We start from the raw sequence: 15,006 nt of genomic DNA, 5'->3' as shown, positions 1-15,006 counted from the left end.
AAGGACCAGCCACTATTGAAATGTGAAGGAGCATACATTCAGGCGTGAATGAGGCTATTATTATTTTATTTTATTTTTGTGAGTGCAGTCGTCCTCCAAAAGCAAGGTAGGGATGAATTTATGAAAATGAATACATATATGTGCCAAGGGAATAAAAACTTCCATCAGCTCAAGTGATGTCAGAAGTATGCCAATGACAAGAGATCGAGACACAAGAAATAAGCGGCTGTATAAGCATACGTGTAGCGTGCACCGATATACCCAAGTAAGTGGGTAAATGTGCATAATCATCAATGGAAAGGAATCTGTCCATGCACCTACATATGAGATGTACATACGCATATGAATAAAGTGCCAGTACGTAGAGGCAGAGAGTTCTGGGCATTGTGAACAGAAGGCCGCAAATGCAAGTGTGCCTATATTGCTATGTAGGGAATCTCAATGAACAGATGTCAATGAATTGAGATAGAAATATAATTGTACATGTTAATATGAAAGTCGTCTGAACCTATCCCATAAGCACATACACATGTGTATACCGATGGATAAGAACGCATCTATACGTGAAAGCAGAAATGCGTATGAATGTAGCAATATATCTCATATATATGTATATATGTGTGTGTGTGTATATATATATGTATATATATATATATATATACATATATATAGATTTTTTTTTTTTTTTTTTTTTTTTTTTTTTTTTTTTTTTTAAATATGTATAGATTTTTCTATATATATTTCGTGATTGTTGCTTGTGATAATAAATCAAATGGATAGAAGGGGAAATATTGTGATGCATTTCCTGTAGCCAATAGCCTGAGAAACAGCAAGAAAAGTGCAGTTGCTATGCAAAGATGTGTAAAGTCCCTGACTGGGCATGAGGACCCAATGAGAAACCGAAAGAAAACATCGTTGGTGGACAGCACGGGGGGCAGGAGTGATGTGCTGTGTCGGCGAAACTAACCACAGCTTTGAGCGCCTAGGTTACAAATGTGGAGTTGCCTCCCTTGGCGCCGAAAATCATCGAAAAGGAATGTGTCTTTAGAGCACATATCCCCCTTGTGCGACGTGTCCTCGCTGAACAGGGAGGAGTGTCATGTTGTGTGTGAGAGTCCGTGGTTCGATGCCACCGTAACCGACACAGGTGAAAACGAGCGCAAGGGGAATAATTATAATGCCCCTTAGTGCCGTGGGCATCCCAACCCTAATCGGTTGCCATCGGACGCGAGACGGTCAGGGCATGTGGCATGACGGCGCCGTAATCCAGTGTTATGGGCGTCGTGGGCGAGGGGGTGACAAGTCCGTCGGCTTGCCGTGGGATGTGCATCCCCCTGTTGCTGAACGGCGGTCCAATCTCGCGAACAGCTCCTGCGAGAGGACCGGCGTTCAGTTGTCAGTTGTGAAAACTTTAAATACAAAACTCATTTACATATTTTCTGATTTTTCAAGCACTGCGCACTCAATGTTGAAAAATGCAACAGACATACGTGGGGACTCTCTTTTTCTTCCCCACTTCAAGCGGGTAAAAGGCCTTGTCAGGCTCCAACACTGCCTAAGTTCCAATGGGGCGTGCACGTACCTGCTCTGTGGGCGCAAGGCGCGGCACCGGAAGGCAGAGTGGTGCATAATTGCTGCAGCAAGTTTAGCGATGAGTTGCTGATTGTTTGGTTGAGTAGCTTGCTGAGACACCATTAGTGGATGGGAAACAGCAGCACTCGGCGGTGTGGCAGATGGGGTCATCACCGCATAGCTTGGTAGGACCGTGCACACACTTGCACTGAAGGCGAGGAGCAGTGCCGGTGCAAGGCAAATAACTGCAGCAGTCACCGGCAAGGGTGCCGAAGCAGGGGTTGCCTCCCTTGGATCGGGTGATCCGGACAAGGGGGGGGGGGGGGGGTGCACGCGTATGGGCAAGCGTGTCCCCTAGTGGTCCACCTTCCTCCCTACACCAGGGGAGGGCATCCCTACACGCCTCGGTCGCTATTGGATCCGAGACGGTCGAGGCAAGCCGCGTGGGGGGTCGCGTGATCCGATGTCACGGCCGCCACCACGGACGCATCGCACATAGGGCCCAGTCTAACGTGCGGATCCAAGACAAGCTGCCTTTTTTTTTTTTTTTCTTTTTTTTTTTTTTTTTTTTTCTTTTCCCCACGGGATTGTGGCCATTCCATTGGTGCAACTGTGGGTATGGTAAAGAGATAGAGGAGATCGACTCGTACACTGCCGACTGGCAGGGCCGAGAAAACGCGGATCGCGTCGAGTGAGTTCGCGGATCGATAAAAATGACATGAAAGGTAACACTGACCTGAGTGTGTGACCACAAACCTCTAGAAGTCATCAGAGGAGGTGGCGGAGGTCTGGAGTCGACCGGAGGGAGCGGAGGAAGTGGAGAAGGCGGCGGGTTGGCGTTGTTTAGAGGGCCAGGAGTAGAGGGCCCAGAGTGTCAGCGAATCGATTGCGATCGCGCTTTAATTTTAGCACGATTCCCCAATCGAGCTACATAATTATGTGACCTGGTTGGAGACATAATTTGACCACAAACAAGAACGCCAGAGAATCGACAGACAGACAGAAAATACGAAAAAACTTAGCCGTATGAAGAGCACAGGTACAGGAGTCATGATGGCTGCCGGAAAAAGAGGGCGATAACCAGCGGGACAAAGGGGAGGTTACCTACTTCCGGGAGGTTATCGGCCGTAGTTTCGTCTGCTCCGCATGGGCGGATAGTTTGCACAGGACAGGAATGTCAGACCCCTGCCGGAGTCTGCACTAGTTGGGTCACGGTTAAGTATGTGTAATTAAAAGAGAAATTGAATCGACTGTGTCGTACATTCCCGGCGGGTGTAACTAAACTTGTACATCTATCTAGATCCAAAGAAAATGGCTAAATGTTGCAGTGTGATTGCGGCGATAGCCACATCTCCTTTACCGCGGACTTAAAAAGAATTTTTCATTGCCCTTAAATTTTTTTTGAATGCCCAAGATACACCAGAATAATATGATTTAAACGGCTTTCTCACTGCGAATACCGCAATCGATTTACTGCCCTTTAAATAAGCATGTTTAAATGTTAAATTTTTGAACGTCAGTTAAGGAGCCACGATAGTGTATTGGGTAAGACAGTTTCTTCTCACCCAAACATGCAGGGTTCGAGTCTGCCTTTAGGACTTTTTCTTTCTTTTTTTAACCCAAAGCTTTATAATAACAAACACAGAACACATTTTAACGAACAGATTTTTTTTTTAAAGTGTATCACAAATGAGTCTTGAACGCCTTGCCTCTCTTGTTTTTTTTTGGTTTTTTTTAATGCATCATGTTCTTTGTTGAATGGTATTGGTCAGTGGTCCTGAAACTAAAATTTCTCTTTTTTTCTTTTTTAATCTTTTTTTTTAATGCGTCATGTTCTTTGTTAAATGGTACCGTTCAAGAGTTTTATTTAAAATTCCATGCACATTACAAACACAATCTCATATACAACATGTACAGACTGACTTACAAGTGGCCTGTTGCTGATAATTCTCTCCTCTTCACACATACACATTACACACACACACACACACATCACTCATCCTGCACAGACGCACACACATAATACACACAGGCTGAGTTACATGTAGCTGGTTGCTGATAATTGTTTCTCCTATTCACACACACACACACGTCCCTGCACAGACACATACACATAACACATACAGGCTGACTTACATGCAGCTGGTTGCTGATAATTGTTTCTCCTATTCACACACACACAACTCATTATTGCACAAATACACACACTATGATCCAGGCTGACTTACATGCGGCTGGTTGCTGATATGCAGTGCGCAGAAAGTGGTTGGCACAGAAGGGCTGGGACCTGAGGTCTGGCTCTGTACCACACCGATGACAGGCCTCCAGCCCCCGCTCTGTCAACACAGTTCCTACACATCTCACCACACAAAGTCCATACTTTTTTCTTCCTTCATTATTTACTGCTGCTACTTGCCAAATTCTTTATTGAAAAGTGCAATCAAGAAAAGAAATTGCCGAACGGAACTAGCTTTGTTGGTTATGTAAAGGCAAAGAACAGAACTGAAACAGATTGCTTGAAAGAGTCTGGATCAGTGGATATTCCAGTATCAAAGTTCAATTTTCATAACTTTTTGTCTTTTTGATTAATTGTTGCTATTTTCTAAATGCACTGACCCCGTCCTTTCCAACTAACCATGATTGACCGCAAAATTTTCTCTATCTGAATACAGGATTGATGAAGATTTACCACCAAATACTAGGTCAACAACTTTCACATATCCCTGAATGCATTTTCAAACTATGCTGTCTTCTGGTAAGGCTGTTTCCAGCTGCCACTTTGTGCTTTGTAGCAATACTTTCAGTGGCATAGTTCTGCTACTGAGAATTTTCAAAGTTCAGCTTTTTTTGTGTGAAGACTGTTGGGCAAAATGGCAATGAAGAGACTATGTGACTTTTGGAGTCCACTTTCAGTAGAGACAGCAAAGAATAGAGCTATTTTGATGGATACATACTTCAAGAAATTTTGAAGCAAGAGACTAGTCTAATGTTAATCTTGACCCAGTTATAAACCATGATCATCTGCTCACTGATATTGAGCATGAAATCAATACTAATTCTGATGGTGATGACAGTGATGTTGAATTCCCACTGTAGCTTGAACAGCTCAAACAAAACAAACAAACAAAAAAAAAGGAAAGGCAACAACGACAAAACCAAAGGCTTGCTACAGAGTCAGTGTTTAATAACTCAGCTACAAGAAATATTTTCCCATATACCTGACACTTTTAGATTCATGTATACCATTGTTGGACTTTATTTTTCTGTGGCTCAAGTGAATTCAAGAATTTTTTTTCTAACATTGTTGAGACTGTGTAAAGGGATTTATCTCTGTGTGTGTGTGTGTGTGTGTGTGTGTGTGGGTGTGGCTGTGTGTGGCTGTGTGTGTGTGTGTGTGTGTGTGTGTGTGTGTGTGTGCATGTAGGTGTTTTCTTCTCCTTACCTGTACCGGTGCAGGGATGTTTCAAGATTTTTTTCATAACATTTCTGCAAATGGTGAGCAAAAATGAAATTTTTCATTGACATTTCTTTGTGGCGAGTACATGTATGTTGCAGAGTTTCTTCCCTGGACATATCGTTCTCATAGTCTTGTAACACAGTTATGTGGCAGGAACTGGCACTCTTTGTTGAACAATACTGATCAAGGGTTCTACTAAAATTCCAAGACTTTTCCAGACCCAGAAGGAAAAAAAAAAAAAAAATTTTTCCAAGACTTTTCCTGCCCTGGAAATGGTTCCCTCATTTTCCCCCAGACTTTTCCTGCCCTGGAAATGGTGCTCTCATTTCCCCCCAGACTTTTCCTGCCCTGGAAAAGGTCCTCTCAAGTTGACAAGACTTGTTCAGACCTCTATGACCCAACACCAACACCTACCCTCAGGCGAAGCGTAGGCCACGAGAGCTGTGCAGTCGGGCACTGTGGGATAGCGATGGAACTTGGTGTCGTGGTACACGTATGGGTCGTGGGCTGGGTGGTGGTGGTGGTGGTGGAGGTGGTGGTGGAGCTGGTGGTGTGGAGGGGGGGGGTGGTGGTGGCAGAGGCAATGCCTGCTGGAGGGGGCGGTGACCGCAGGGACAGGCGAAGGGGAGTTGCCGTAGGGGTGGTGGGGGGAGAAGCAGGTGCCTGGGGAGCAGCTGGCTGAAAAGGGGAAAGTCACCATGTGGCCTGAGAAAGGTGGTGGGACATCACGGGAACTGATGACATGACATGACATGACATGGGCAACACAACATGGACATGACGACAACATGAGCAGGACAAAATAAGAACAGCTGTCAGGACAACCGGAGAAAAGCTGGCAGGACAACATTAGAAGGATAGCATGAGAAGGACAACATGAAGATAGCGTGAGAACAACTGTCAGGACAACATGAGAACAACTGTCAGGACAACATGAGAACAGCTGTCGGGACAAAATGAGGATATCATGGGGGGAAGGACAACATGAGATAGCGTGAGAACAGCTGTCAGGACAACATGAGAACAGCTGTCATGACAACATGAGAGCAACTGTCAGGACAACATGGGAACAGCTGTCAGGACAACATGAGAACAGCTGTTGGGTCAACATGAGAACAGCTGTCAGGACAACATGGGGACAGCTGTCAGGACAACATGGGAACAGCTGTCAGGACAACATGGAACAGCTGTTGGGACAACATAACAGCTGTCAGGACAACATGAGAACATGACAAGAGCTGCCAGGACAACATGAGAACAACTGTTGGGACAACATGAAAAGCACAACATGAAAACAGCTGTCAGGACAAAGCAGAGGACAGTGTGAAAGCTGTGTGAACTGTGGACAGGGAAGACCCAGCAAAGCTAAAAGCAGCAAGCAGACAGGCACAGGACAAACCTGAAACCTGCTGAAACAGGATAAGGTCACAACTGTGGGATGGAGCGGGGAAAGCTGCAGCTGATGAACACATCATGAGAACTGCTGCAGCAAAAGCTGGCAGGACAATGCCAGAACTGATGACATGAACACAGCAGACAGGACAAGAGATTTGCTGACAGGACACTGTGAAGCAAGAAACGCTTACAAAACATTTTTCTATTACTGTTGTCAGGACTAAATGGGAACCGACAACCAGCTGATGTGTCAAAGTGGTTAGCATACTGATTGCTTCAAACATTAAATCCACCACATGTCCATCAGTGCTGGTAAGCTGATCATAAAGCTAACAAAATTCTTTACTTTTACCATGACCATGATGTGATTTGACACAAGCCAAACAAAGACAACTGAAATCACCTTCCCCTCTAAGTTTCATAAAAACAAGTTTGAAAATAAAACTGACAATAATATTCTTTCTAACCAGAACCATACCAACTTCTTCACCCCATTCAGCTTTATCCATTCATCCTACACCAGATCCTTAGTTTGATATCACTTTACATGTTATGCTGCCCCAAAGATACCCTCCAGACCTTGTGTTCATCCCAATGTCGACTGTCCTTAAGCCCTCTTGGACGAGAAAGTAGGGATGTAACTTGGGCAAGACAATCTTCACTATAATAAAATTCAAGCTCAGATTGTCAGGCCAACAACTGCCCCCTGCACTGTTCTGTGCTGGTCATAGACACTACTATCACACAAATACACAAGCGTTGATGAACATCTCTCACAGCTGTGCCCACACCTCACCTGATCTACGAAGGGGGGAGCCAGCAAGCACAGGTGCAGAGGGCACAGAGCCACTGCCTGTGCCAATACTGTTGGTGCGCTTCCAGGTACCTGTGTTGGGTGGCGTCCCAATGTTGAACTGCACTGTGAACATTGGACAGCCATCATTCTTTAAGTCAGTCAGGGATCTCAAAACTGCTTTACTGTTTATGCACAGGTACAGAGATTCACTGTTTGATATGTGTGAAAAAATGAAATAAAATCCATATGAACTGAAACTGAATAACAAGAAAGAATGTGAATTAGAATATAATCACTCTCTCTCACACATACACAGGTATGATATTCTTCTCCTAACTCTGACCCACTAACTGTTCCATGCCCCTCCTCTCAACCCCTCCAAACCCTTCTTTCTCTGCAACCACTCCCCCTCCACCCCATATCCACTTCATTGCCCAAGCTCCAATCCCAATATGATTATGAATGAGATATAAAGAATCTCTCAGGAAAACAGTGGAATACATTGCAACATTACTACTACTACTACTACTGCTAACTGGGCATTTTGTTAAGCGCCCCTGCAGCTACAAGCACAAGACATTTAAGACAAAAGACAATGAATCAGGTGATCATGTATCAAATCAATGTGTAGAGGCTATGTGCTGACGCAAACTATTCTCAGAACTTGCATGCTGTAGTTTTTAAAACATTCTCCTGAGGCCAGAAACCAAATGTGTCATGCTACTTCTTTCTCATCAAGAGGAAAAAAACAACTAACTAGAAACTGCAGCATTCAGCTAACAACATACTGCAGCGCAATACATTACTGCAGTGTACCAAAGGTCAATGAAGACACTGCACTTCAAAAACAGAAGAAAAAAAAGTAGCCATACCTGCAGGCGGTGACACTTGAGTAATGTCAGGTGCTGCCAAAGCAGTTTCTGAATTCCTTCTTCCAGTAAGTCTGTCTCCGGACTGTATCATGGGGGAAAAAGACATATTGAGATTCATGGTCATGTTTATTTCACTGGTTAACTGGTTAATTAGATGCCTGATAAAATTCTTGTTCCCATTTGTACAAACTGACCCCCAACACAATGTCCACAATGTTATCCCCAGTTTTATTCATTCATCCAGTTATATCTTTGGTTTGCTTTTTCTCAGGGGTGATGGGAAAATGATGATGACAATCAACAGAATGGGTATGTCAAACCATGGATGACAGTCAGGGTTCATTCAGGTTATCAATCACAAAATCTACACCACCTTTTTAAAAACCTTTTAACCACCAAAGTCCAAACAATTTTAACTATCGCAGGAACCATATGAAAGACAAGGTATTCTGAGCGCCAACTTGTGCCCCTTGCCTAAATCTTTTTATCTGCTACACAGATGAGAACCATAATTTCAGTTAGGGGAAAATCCTATCTGGATCAGATTTTTAAAATCATCATTTTGCTTTTGACTCCGTGACTGCCATGCCTGAAGATTCATGGATAAAGTGATGTCACTGATGACATCATCAAAAGAAGGGGAAAAAACTACAGATGACTGAAAATTCACACAACTGATCTGGAGTGGTAATGGTATATCTCCAGACCATTTTCTCAGTTTTTGGCTGATTGTTCTGGAAATTGATTTATGACTTGAAACACCCCTTTCTACCGTTTTTTTCTTTAGCAGTCGAGGGGTTAACTTTAACATCCGGTGGAACCTTTAGCTGATGTGCTTTCTCACTGACAGAAACTATGTACCATTTCTTGTCTCTAATACAGAATGCCAAAATTTAGAATATTTACAAATCTGGGAAATTCTTTAATGACTTTTAAGGACTTAAAAAAGGCATGTTTCTCAAATTCTTAAAAGCTTTTCAAACCTGTATGAACGCTGTCCCTATAGCTGAAAGTTGCCTCAAACAATCACTGAGCAGCATGTTAACAACATGACAAAGGAATGGACACGCAGTTGAATCAAGATTTGTTTTTTGTTTTGTTTTTGTACCTTCAAAAATTCTGAAGGTGCAACATACTCAGATACGTGTTAAAGTGTGTGCAACACACACATAGGTGCCTGTGTGTGCGTGTGCGCACACGCGTACACACATACGTTCTTGCATGCATGCACGTGCACACACACGTCCACAAGTACGGATAAGGTTATTATATACACTGAACGGTCTTCTACGGTGAGGTGCCTAACATCCAGCAATACTCTATTCACTTTTGGGTGTGTTTGTGTGTGTGTGTGTTGCAAATTGCGAGTCAGTATTGACTGATAATGATGTCTATTTATTTAGTCTAATTCTACAATTTCTAGTAAAGATGCGTCTAGTTTGGTATGTCTGGAGAATAGAGATGTACAGATTATAATTTTTTGAAAATACCCTTTTTAAGTTTAAATGAAGAAGAAAAGAAAACTGAAGGTGACTAAAGTGAAAATACTTACAAGTTTAATGACATGAACTATATGTATGTGTGTGTATATGCGCGCACGCGTGCACAAGTGGGTGTCTATATATATATATATATTGTTTTTTTATTTTATTTATTTTATTTTTTCCCTGAGATTGTGTTGTGCTGGTGGCACTGGCAGGGATGGCAATAGTAATCTTTGGGGTCGAAAGAGTGATGATGTTGCTGAACTTGATGTATATATCACGCACACACGTGCGCACAGGAATGCACACACATGCATGCATGCACATGCACACACACACTCATGCATCTAATCACACACCCACACACACATGCTGAGTGCATATAATGCATATACAAACATGCACGCACACACACACACACACACAAGGATTCTTAATAATCAGTGATATGTTCCTCAGTTTGGAGTTTGTTCAATGGATGTGATTTTTTTGGTAAAGAGGAGGCCAATCCAGTTGTTGATTTGTGAATGGATTGATGCATTAATTGATATTGTGTTTGTTTTTGTTGCTGTTGTTTTTTCCCAATGGCTGTGTGGATACTTTCTTTGAAAACTTAAAAAATTTAGATATGCCAGTTGAATCAAGATTTGTTTTTTGTTTTGTTTTTGTACCTTAAAAAATACTGAAGGTGCAACATACGCAGATATGTGTAAAGGTGTGTGCAACAAACACATGGGTGCCTGTGCGTGTGCGTGCACACACATACATTCTCACATGCATGCACGCACACACGCATCCACACGTTCGGATAAGGTTATTGTATACATTGAACAATCTTCTATCGCAAGGTGCCTGACATCCAGCAATACTCTATTCACGTTTGGGTGTGTTTGTGTGTGTTGCAAATTGCAAGTCAGTATTGACTGATAATGATGTGTTTATTTAGTCTGATTCTAGTAAAGATGTGACTAGTTTGGTATGTCGGGAGAACAGAGATGTACTGACTATAATTTTTTTGAAAATACCTTTTTTAAGTTTAAATGAAGAAGAAAAGAAAAGAAAAATTCTATCTATTTGATTGAGCATGGAAAAACGGGCACACATTTGTTCAAGCTGCAAATCTGGATTTTAAAAAAAATTATTTATTTATTTATTTATTTATCTTTTCCTTTTTTTTTTTTTTTTTTGTTCGCCCTCAAATTGCCAAATGATGGTATACGTAGCTAGTTACTTACAATGATAATGACTTCCCTTTGTCCAGACTGCATTCTTCCACTAACTTATAGTTGTTTCATCGTTTTCCCCCCTCCGCCTCTCTCTTTTTTTCTTTCTTTTTTTCTCTCCACTCCCTACCACTGGTTCTCATACAGTTATTTAGTTTCTTTCAAAGCAAAGTAAGTGTGCACCCAAGGCTTGCTTGTGGTTGTCAAGCAGGTTTTTTCTTTTTAATCTATTTTGGTTTTCTGAATTCATTCATTGTTAGTTTTTGTGTGTATGTGAGTGATTTTGCTTATTTTTATTATTATCATTATTATTATTTTTTTTATTCATTTCTTGTGTAAATTTACAATTCATATTTGAAAATGTGGAACTGTCAGTTTTTGTGTGCCTTTTTCTTCTTTTTTTCTTTTTTCTTCTCAGCCTGTTTCTTAACTTTTTGCAGTGGGTTAGACACTGGAGAGTACAGTATATGTTTGAATTATAAGAATAACTATAGTGGTTATAGGTTTTTCAGATTTCAACTTAACCAACATGTTAATGGAGTGCAAAAAAAGGGGGAAAAAAAGCGAAAAAAAAAAAAAAGCATTAAATGGATAGCAGTATAACTATTTTGTCTGCAAACTGTCAGGGTATGAATAATGTCGGTAAAAGGAGAGATGTTTTTCATTACCTCAGAAGTAAAAAGCACTCCATTTACTTTCTTCAAAACACACACTTTGAACAAAGTTCTGAGAAGTTTATATCTGCAGAATGGGGATATAATGTTTTTTTGCATCTAACAATTCTAATTCAAGAGGTGTGGCAATCCTACTAAATAACAACTTCGAATTTAAAATTTAAAATGTACACAGAGATGAAGGGGGTAACTTCATCATTGTCACACTTGAGATTAATAACAAGAATTTTGTACTATGCAATATTTATGGTCCAGATAGAGATAGTCCAGAGTTTTATCTAAAGATTACTAAGCACCTAGTAGATTTGAAAGAATCTTATGTAATTGTGGCAGGAGATTTTAACCTCGTGCTAGATCCTTCAAGAGATTATGACAATTATAAGCATGTTAATAATCCCAAAACCAGAGAAGCAGTGGAAGAAATGATTAATGACCTTGACCTCACTGACATTTGGAGGGATTTAAAATGTAGACTGTAGGCGTTTTACCTGGTGTAGAACAAACCCTATTCAACAAAGTAGATTAGATTTTTTTCTTATCTCTGATTATGTTGTATCATTAGTAAAAGACCCTGACATCCTGAGTGGATATAGATCAGATCATTCTATGATCCTCTTGAAATTAAAATTTGGCCCAGAACCAACATGCAATACTTTTTGGAAAATGAATACATCCTTATTAAAAGATAAACATGTTGATGAAACTATCCCAATGAAAATATCCCAATATGCAGATGATACAGCGTTTACTTTAGAAGATGATAAAAAAATCATTTGAAATGTGTATATCAGTAATAAGTAATTTTGGAGCAAAATCTGGATTGCACATGAATGCTGGAAAAACAAGTGTAGTGTGGTTAGGATGAAAAAGAGGTCAAAGACAAGATACCTGCAACACCTAGGAATGGAACAGAATCCCCCTAGATTCAAAGTGCTTGGCATTTGGTTCACTAACCATCTAAAAGATTGCGACAACATGAATTACAATGAAAAAATTAACAGAAATAAAATTACTGTTTAAGATATGGACGAGACGACAAATAACACCACTTGGCAGAGTTGTAGTTCTTAAATCACTTATCCTGTCAAAATTAATTTATTTATGGTTATTGCTTCCTAATCCCCCTGGTGATTTTATAGATGATTTGCAAAAAAGGTGCTATATCTTCGTCAGTTAAAAATTTCATACGAAAGTGTAACATACCTATAAATATTAATACCATAGCAGAGAAAAACGCTGCAGTGCAAACACTACATTCTGTTAAAAAAGGAACACAACTGTATTACAACATCATATATGATAGTGGACCAGAGCCCAAATGTTGTAGGAAGTGGGAAGAAAAATTACTACAAGAAATCAAATGGAAAGAATGCTTCCTTGAAACAAATCTTCTTCTTCCTCATTCGCCTCCCATTAGATGAGCAGCCCGGTGTCCTCGATGAAGGCTGCTGTCCGTTGCAGCTCCTCCAGGGTGCCGTACAGTTTGGCTTCCACTGCTGTCGGTGTTGGCCAGTACTTCCTCCTGGATGCTGCATGTGTCCTACAGTCTTGAAGGATGTGGTCAGTTGTCATTGGTCCCTCACCACAAGGGCACTCTCCACTCTGTCCAATGCCAAATTTTGTGTGCATGTGGTGGAGCAGGCGGCTGCGTCCAGTCCTCAGGCGGAAGATCTTGACCTGTTCCCGTCGTTCCAGCAAACGGTATCTGTCTTCTGGGTTACATTTGGGGTGCTGGAGGCGCCACTTTATTCTTTGCTGTGTCTTGATGATTGTCTTGATTTCATCGTATGACACTAGTTTGTTGGCCTGCTCCTTCTGTGCACTGTCTTTTGCCAGAATGTCCGCTTTTTCATTGCCTCTCATGCCACAGTGTGCTGGTACCCATTGTATCACCACTTTCTCCACTCTGGCACTCTGGGCAACAAGGGCTGAAGTGAGATGGTTCTGTTCTTTGCAGCGGGAGTTCTTGAAGGCTTGGAGCACGGAGAGAGCGTGTGAAAACACCACCACCAACCCTGTTGTTCTTGTGGAGTTCTGCGAGACTGTTGTGGCTGCCTCACAGAGGGCTTCTCCCTCAGCTCAGAAGTTGGTGGAGTATTTTCCTGTTGGGATTGCAATTTCTTCATCTCCGTCTTTGTATCGGAGGAAGATTCCAGCTCCACCATCCCTAGTTGCTTCTGTGGCAGAGCCATCTGTAAAGACATGGGTCCAGTCTTCCTGGGGGTACTGGTTGCAGATGTACTCCATGGCCAGGGCCTTCCTTTGGGTGTCTGACAGTGTTCCTCTCTTCTCCACTCCGGGAATGCTGGTGACGACTGTTGGGAACACCTGCCTCTTCCAAGATGGGTGGGTGACATTTGCCGGGATAGGCTTTGCTTTGTGTTTCATCAAGACTGGGGTTTGTCTTTCAAGGCATCTTGACTGGTGGATGAAGCTGCCTCTTTTTAGCTGGCTCTTGGTGGGTCTGCTCATTCTGTTGTTCATTGGATGGTTTTCAAGGCATTTGAATTTTGCTGCCTGGATGAGGATCTTTCGTGTCCCTTCTGTCCTCCAATGACTGTAGCCCAGTGGTCTCCTCCATCTTCAGGATTGGGGTGGATTTCATGGTGCCAGTTATGACACGCTGAGCTTGGTTCTGTATCTTGTTGAGATGGTCGAGGTTAAACAAAACAAATTATCAATTTAAAATGGCTTCAGATTAGAATAAATGTAATCCTTAAAGAAATGGGAATAATGAATAACAATAACTGTAATTTCTGTAATAATGAAAAAGACAGTATTGATCATATCTTTTGGAAATGCAAGTTACACATTGTTTTTGGAAAAATGTTCAGATGAAACTTGTGAATTAACATCAAATCGGAGATTAACTGAAAACCTGGTTTTGTTTGGATGTGGTGGGAACATCAAAACTAATGTGGTATTTGATTTTATTATTCTGGTAGCTAAATCCTACACTGATAAGTATAAACGGGATAACAGTCAGCCTGACTTGAATATATTTATAACGCTACTTACCTATAGATACAAAATAGAAAAGCACACAGCACGTATAAATTTTAGACTAAATGAATTCTCTGCCAACTGATGTTATTACAAAAACCTGCTCACTGAAAACCCCTGACTCCATTTCCTTTTTATTTAGCAAAAAGAAGCAGTGCCCAACAAATGATATGTATTTGCACTATTGTTTCATGATAACTTGACATAATTAATTAGTTAAAAGAAGAATTCTGTCTACTATTATTAGAAAACACTCACCATATGTTAACTTGGTAGCAATGGGGCAGTTGTAGCTCTATGATGTCTCCTGTGAACTATGTTATTTGACTGTCAAATGTGTGCAGCTAGTTGGGAATCAGTGTCACATTATAAGTGGATTATTCATTTATTTATTATTATTACTTTTTCTTTTCTTTTTCTTTGTGTGCGTGTGTGTGTGTGAGCGTGTGTGTGAAAATACCCTTGCTAATTATTACCATGCTTGTGTAATATGCAACTTGTCACAGGAAAATTGTCATGGTGATGACGTT

The 15,006-nt window shown here is 41.3% G+C and overlaps 1 protein-coding gene across 1 annotated transcript in view; it reads right to left on the bottom strand.

The window, feature by feature from the left end:
- LOC143274628 (serine/threonine-protein kinase unc-51-like) overlaps nt 1–15,006 on the bottom strand; it is a 102,842-nt gene that overhangs the window by 26,981 nt on the left and 60,855 nt on the right. Inside the window, exons 19-22 of the mRNA XM_076578498.1 lie at nt 8,093–8,174; nt 7,221–7,343; nt 5,444–5,707; nt 3,801–3,908 (exon numbers count right to left, since the gene is read on the bottom strand). Of these exons, the coding sequence (XP_076434613.1) occupies nt 3,801–3,908; nt 5,444–5,707; nt 7,221–7,343; nt 8,093–8,174 (577 nt within the window). The remainder of the gene's footprint in view (nt 1–3,800; nt 3,909–5,443; nt 5,708–7,220; nt 7,344–8,092; nt 8,175–15,006) is intronic.

The sequence above is a fragment of the Babylonia areolata genome, chromosome 29, assembly GCF_041734735.1.
Source record: "Babylonia areolata isolate BAREFJ2019XMU chromosome 29, ASM4173473v1, whole genome shotgun sequence".
Taxonomy (NCBI): domain Eukaryota; kingdom Metazoa; phylum Mollusca; class Gastropoda; order Neogastropoda; family Buccinidae; genus Babylonia; species Babylonia areolata.
This window is presented reverse-complemented; position numbering and strand designations above follow the sequence as displayed.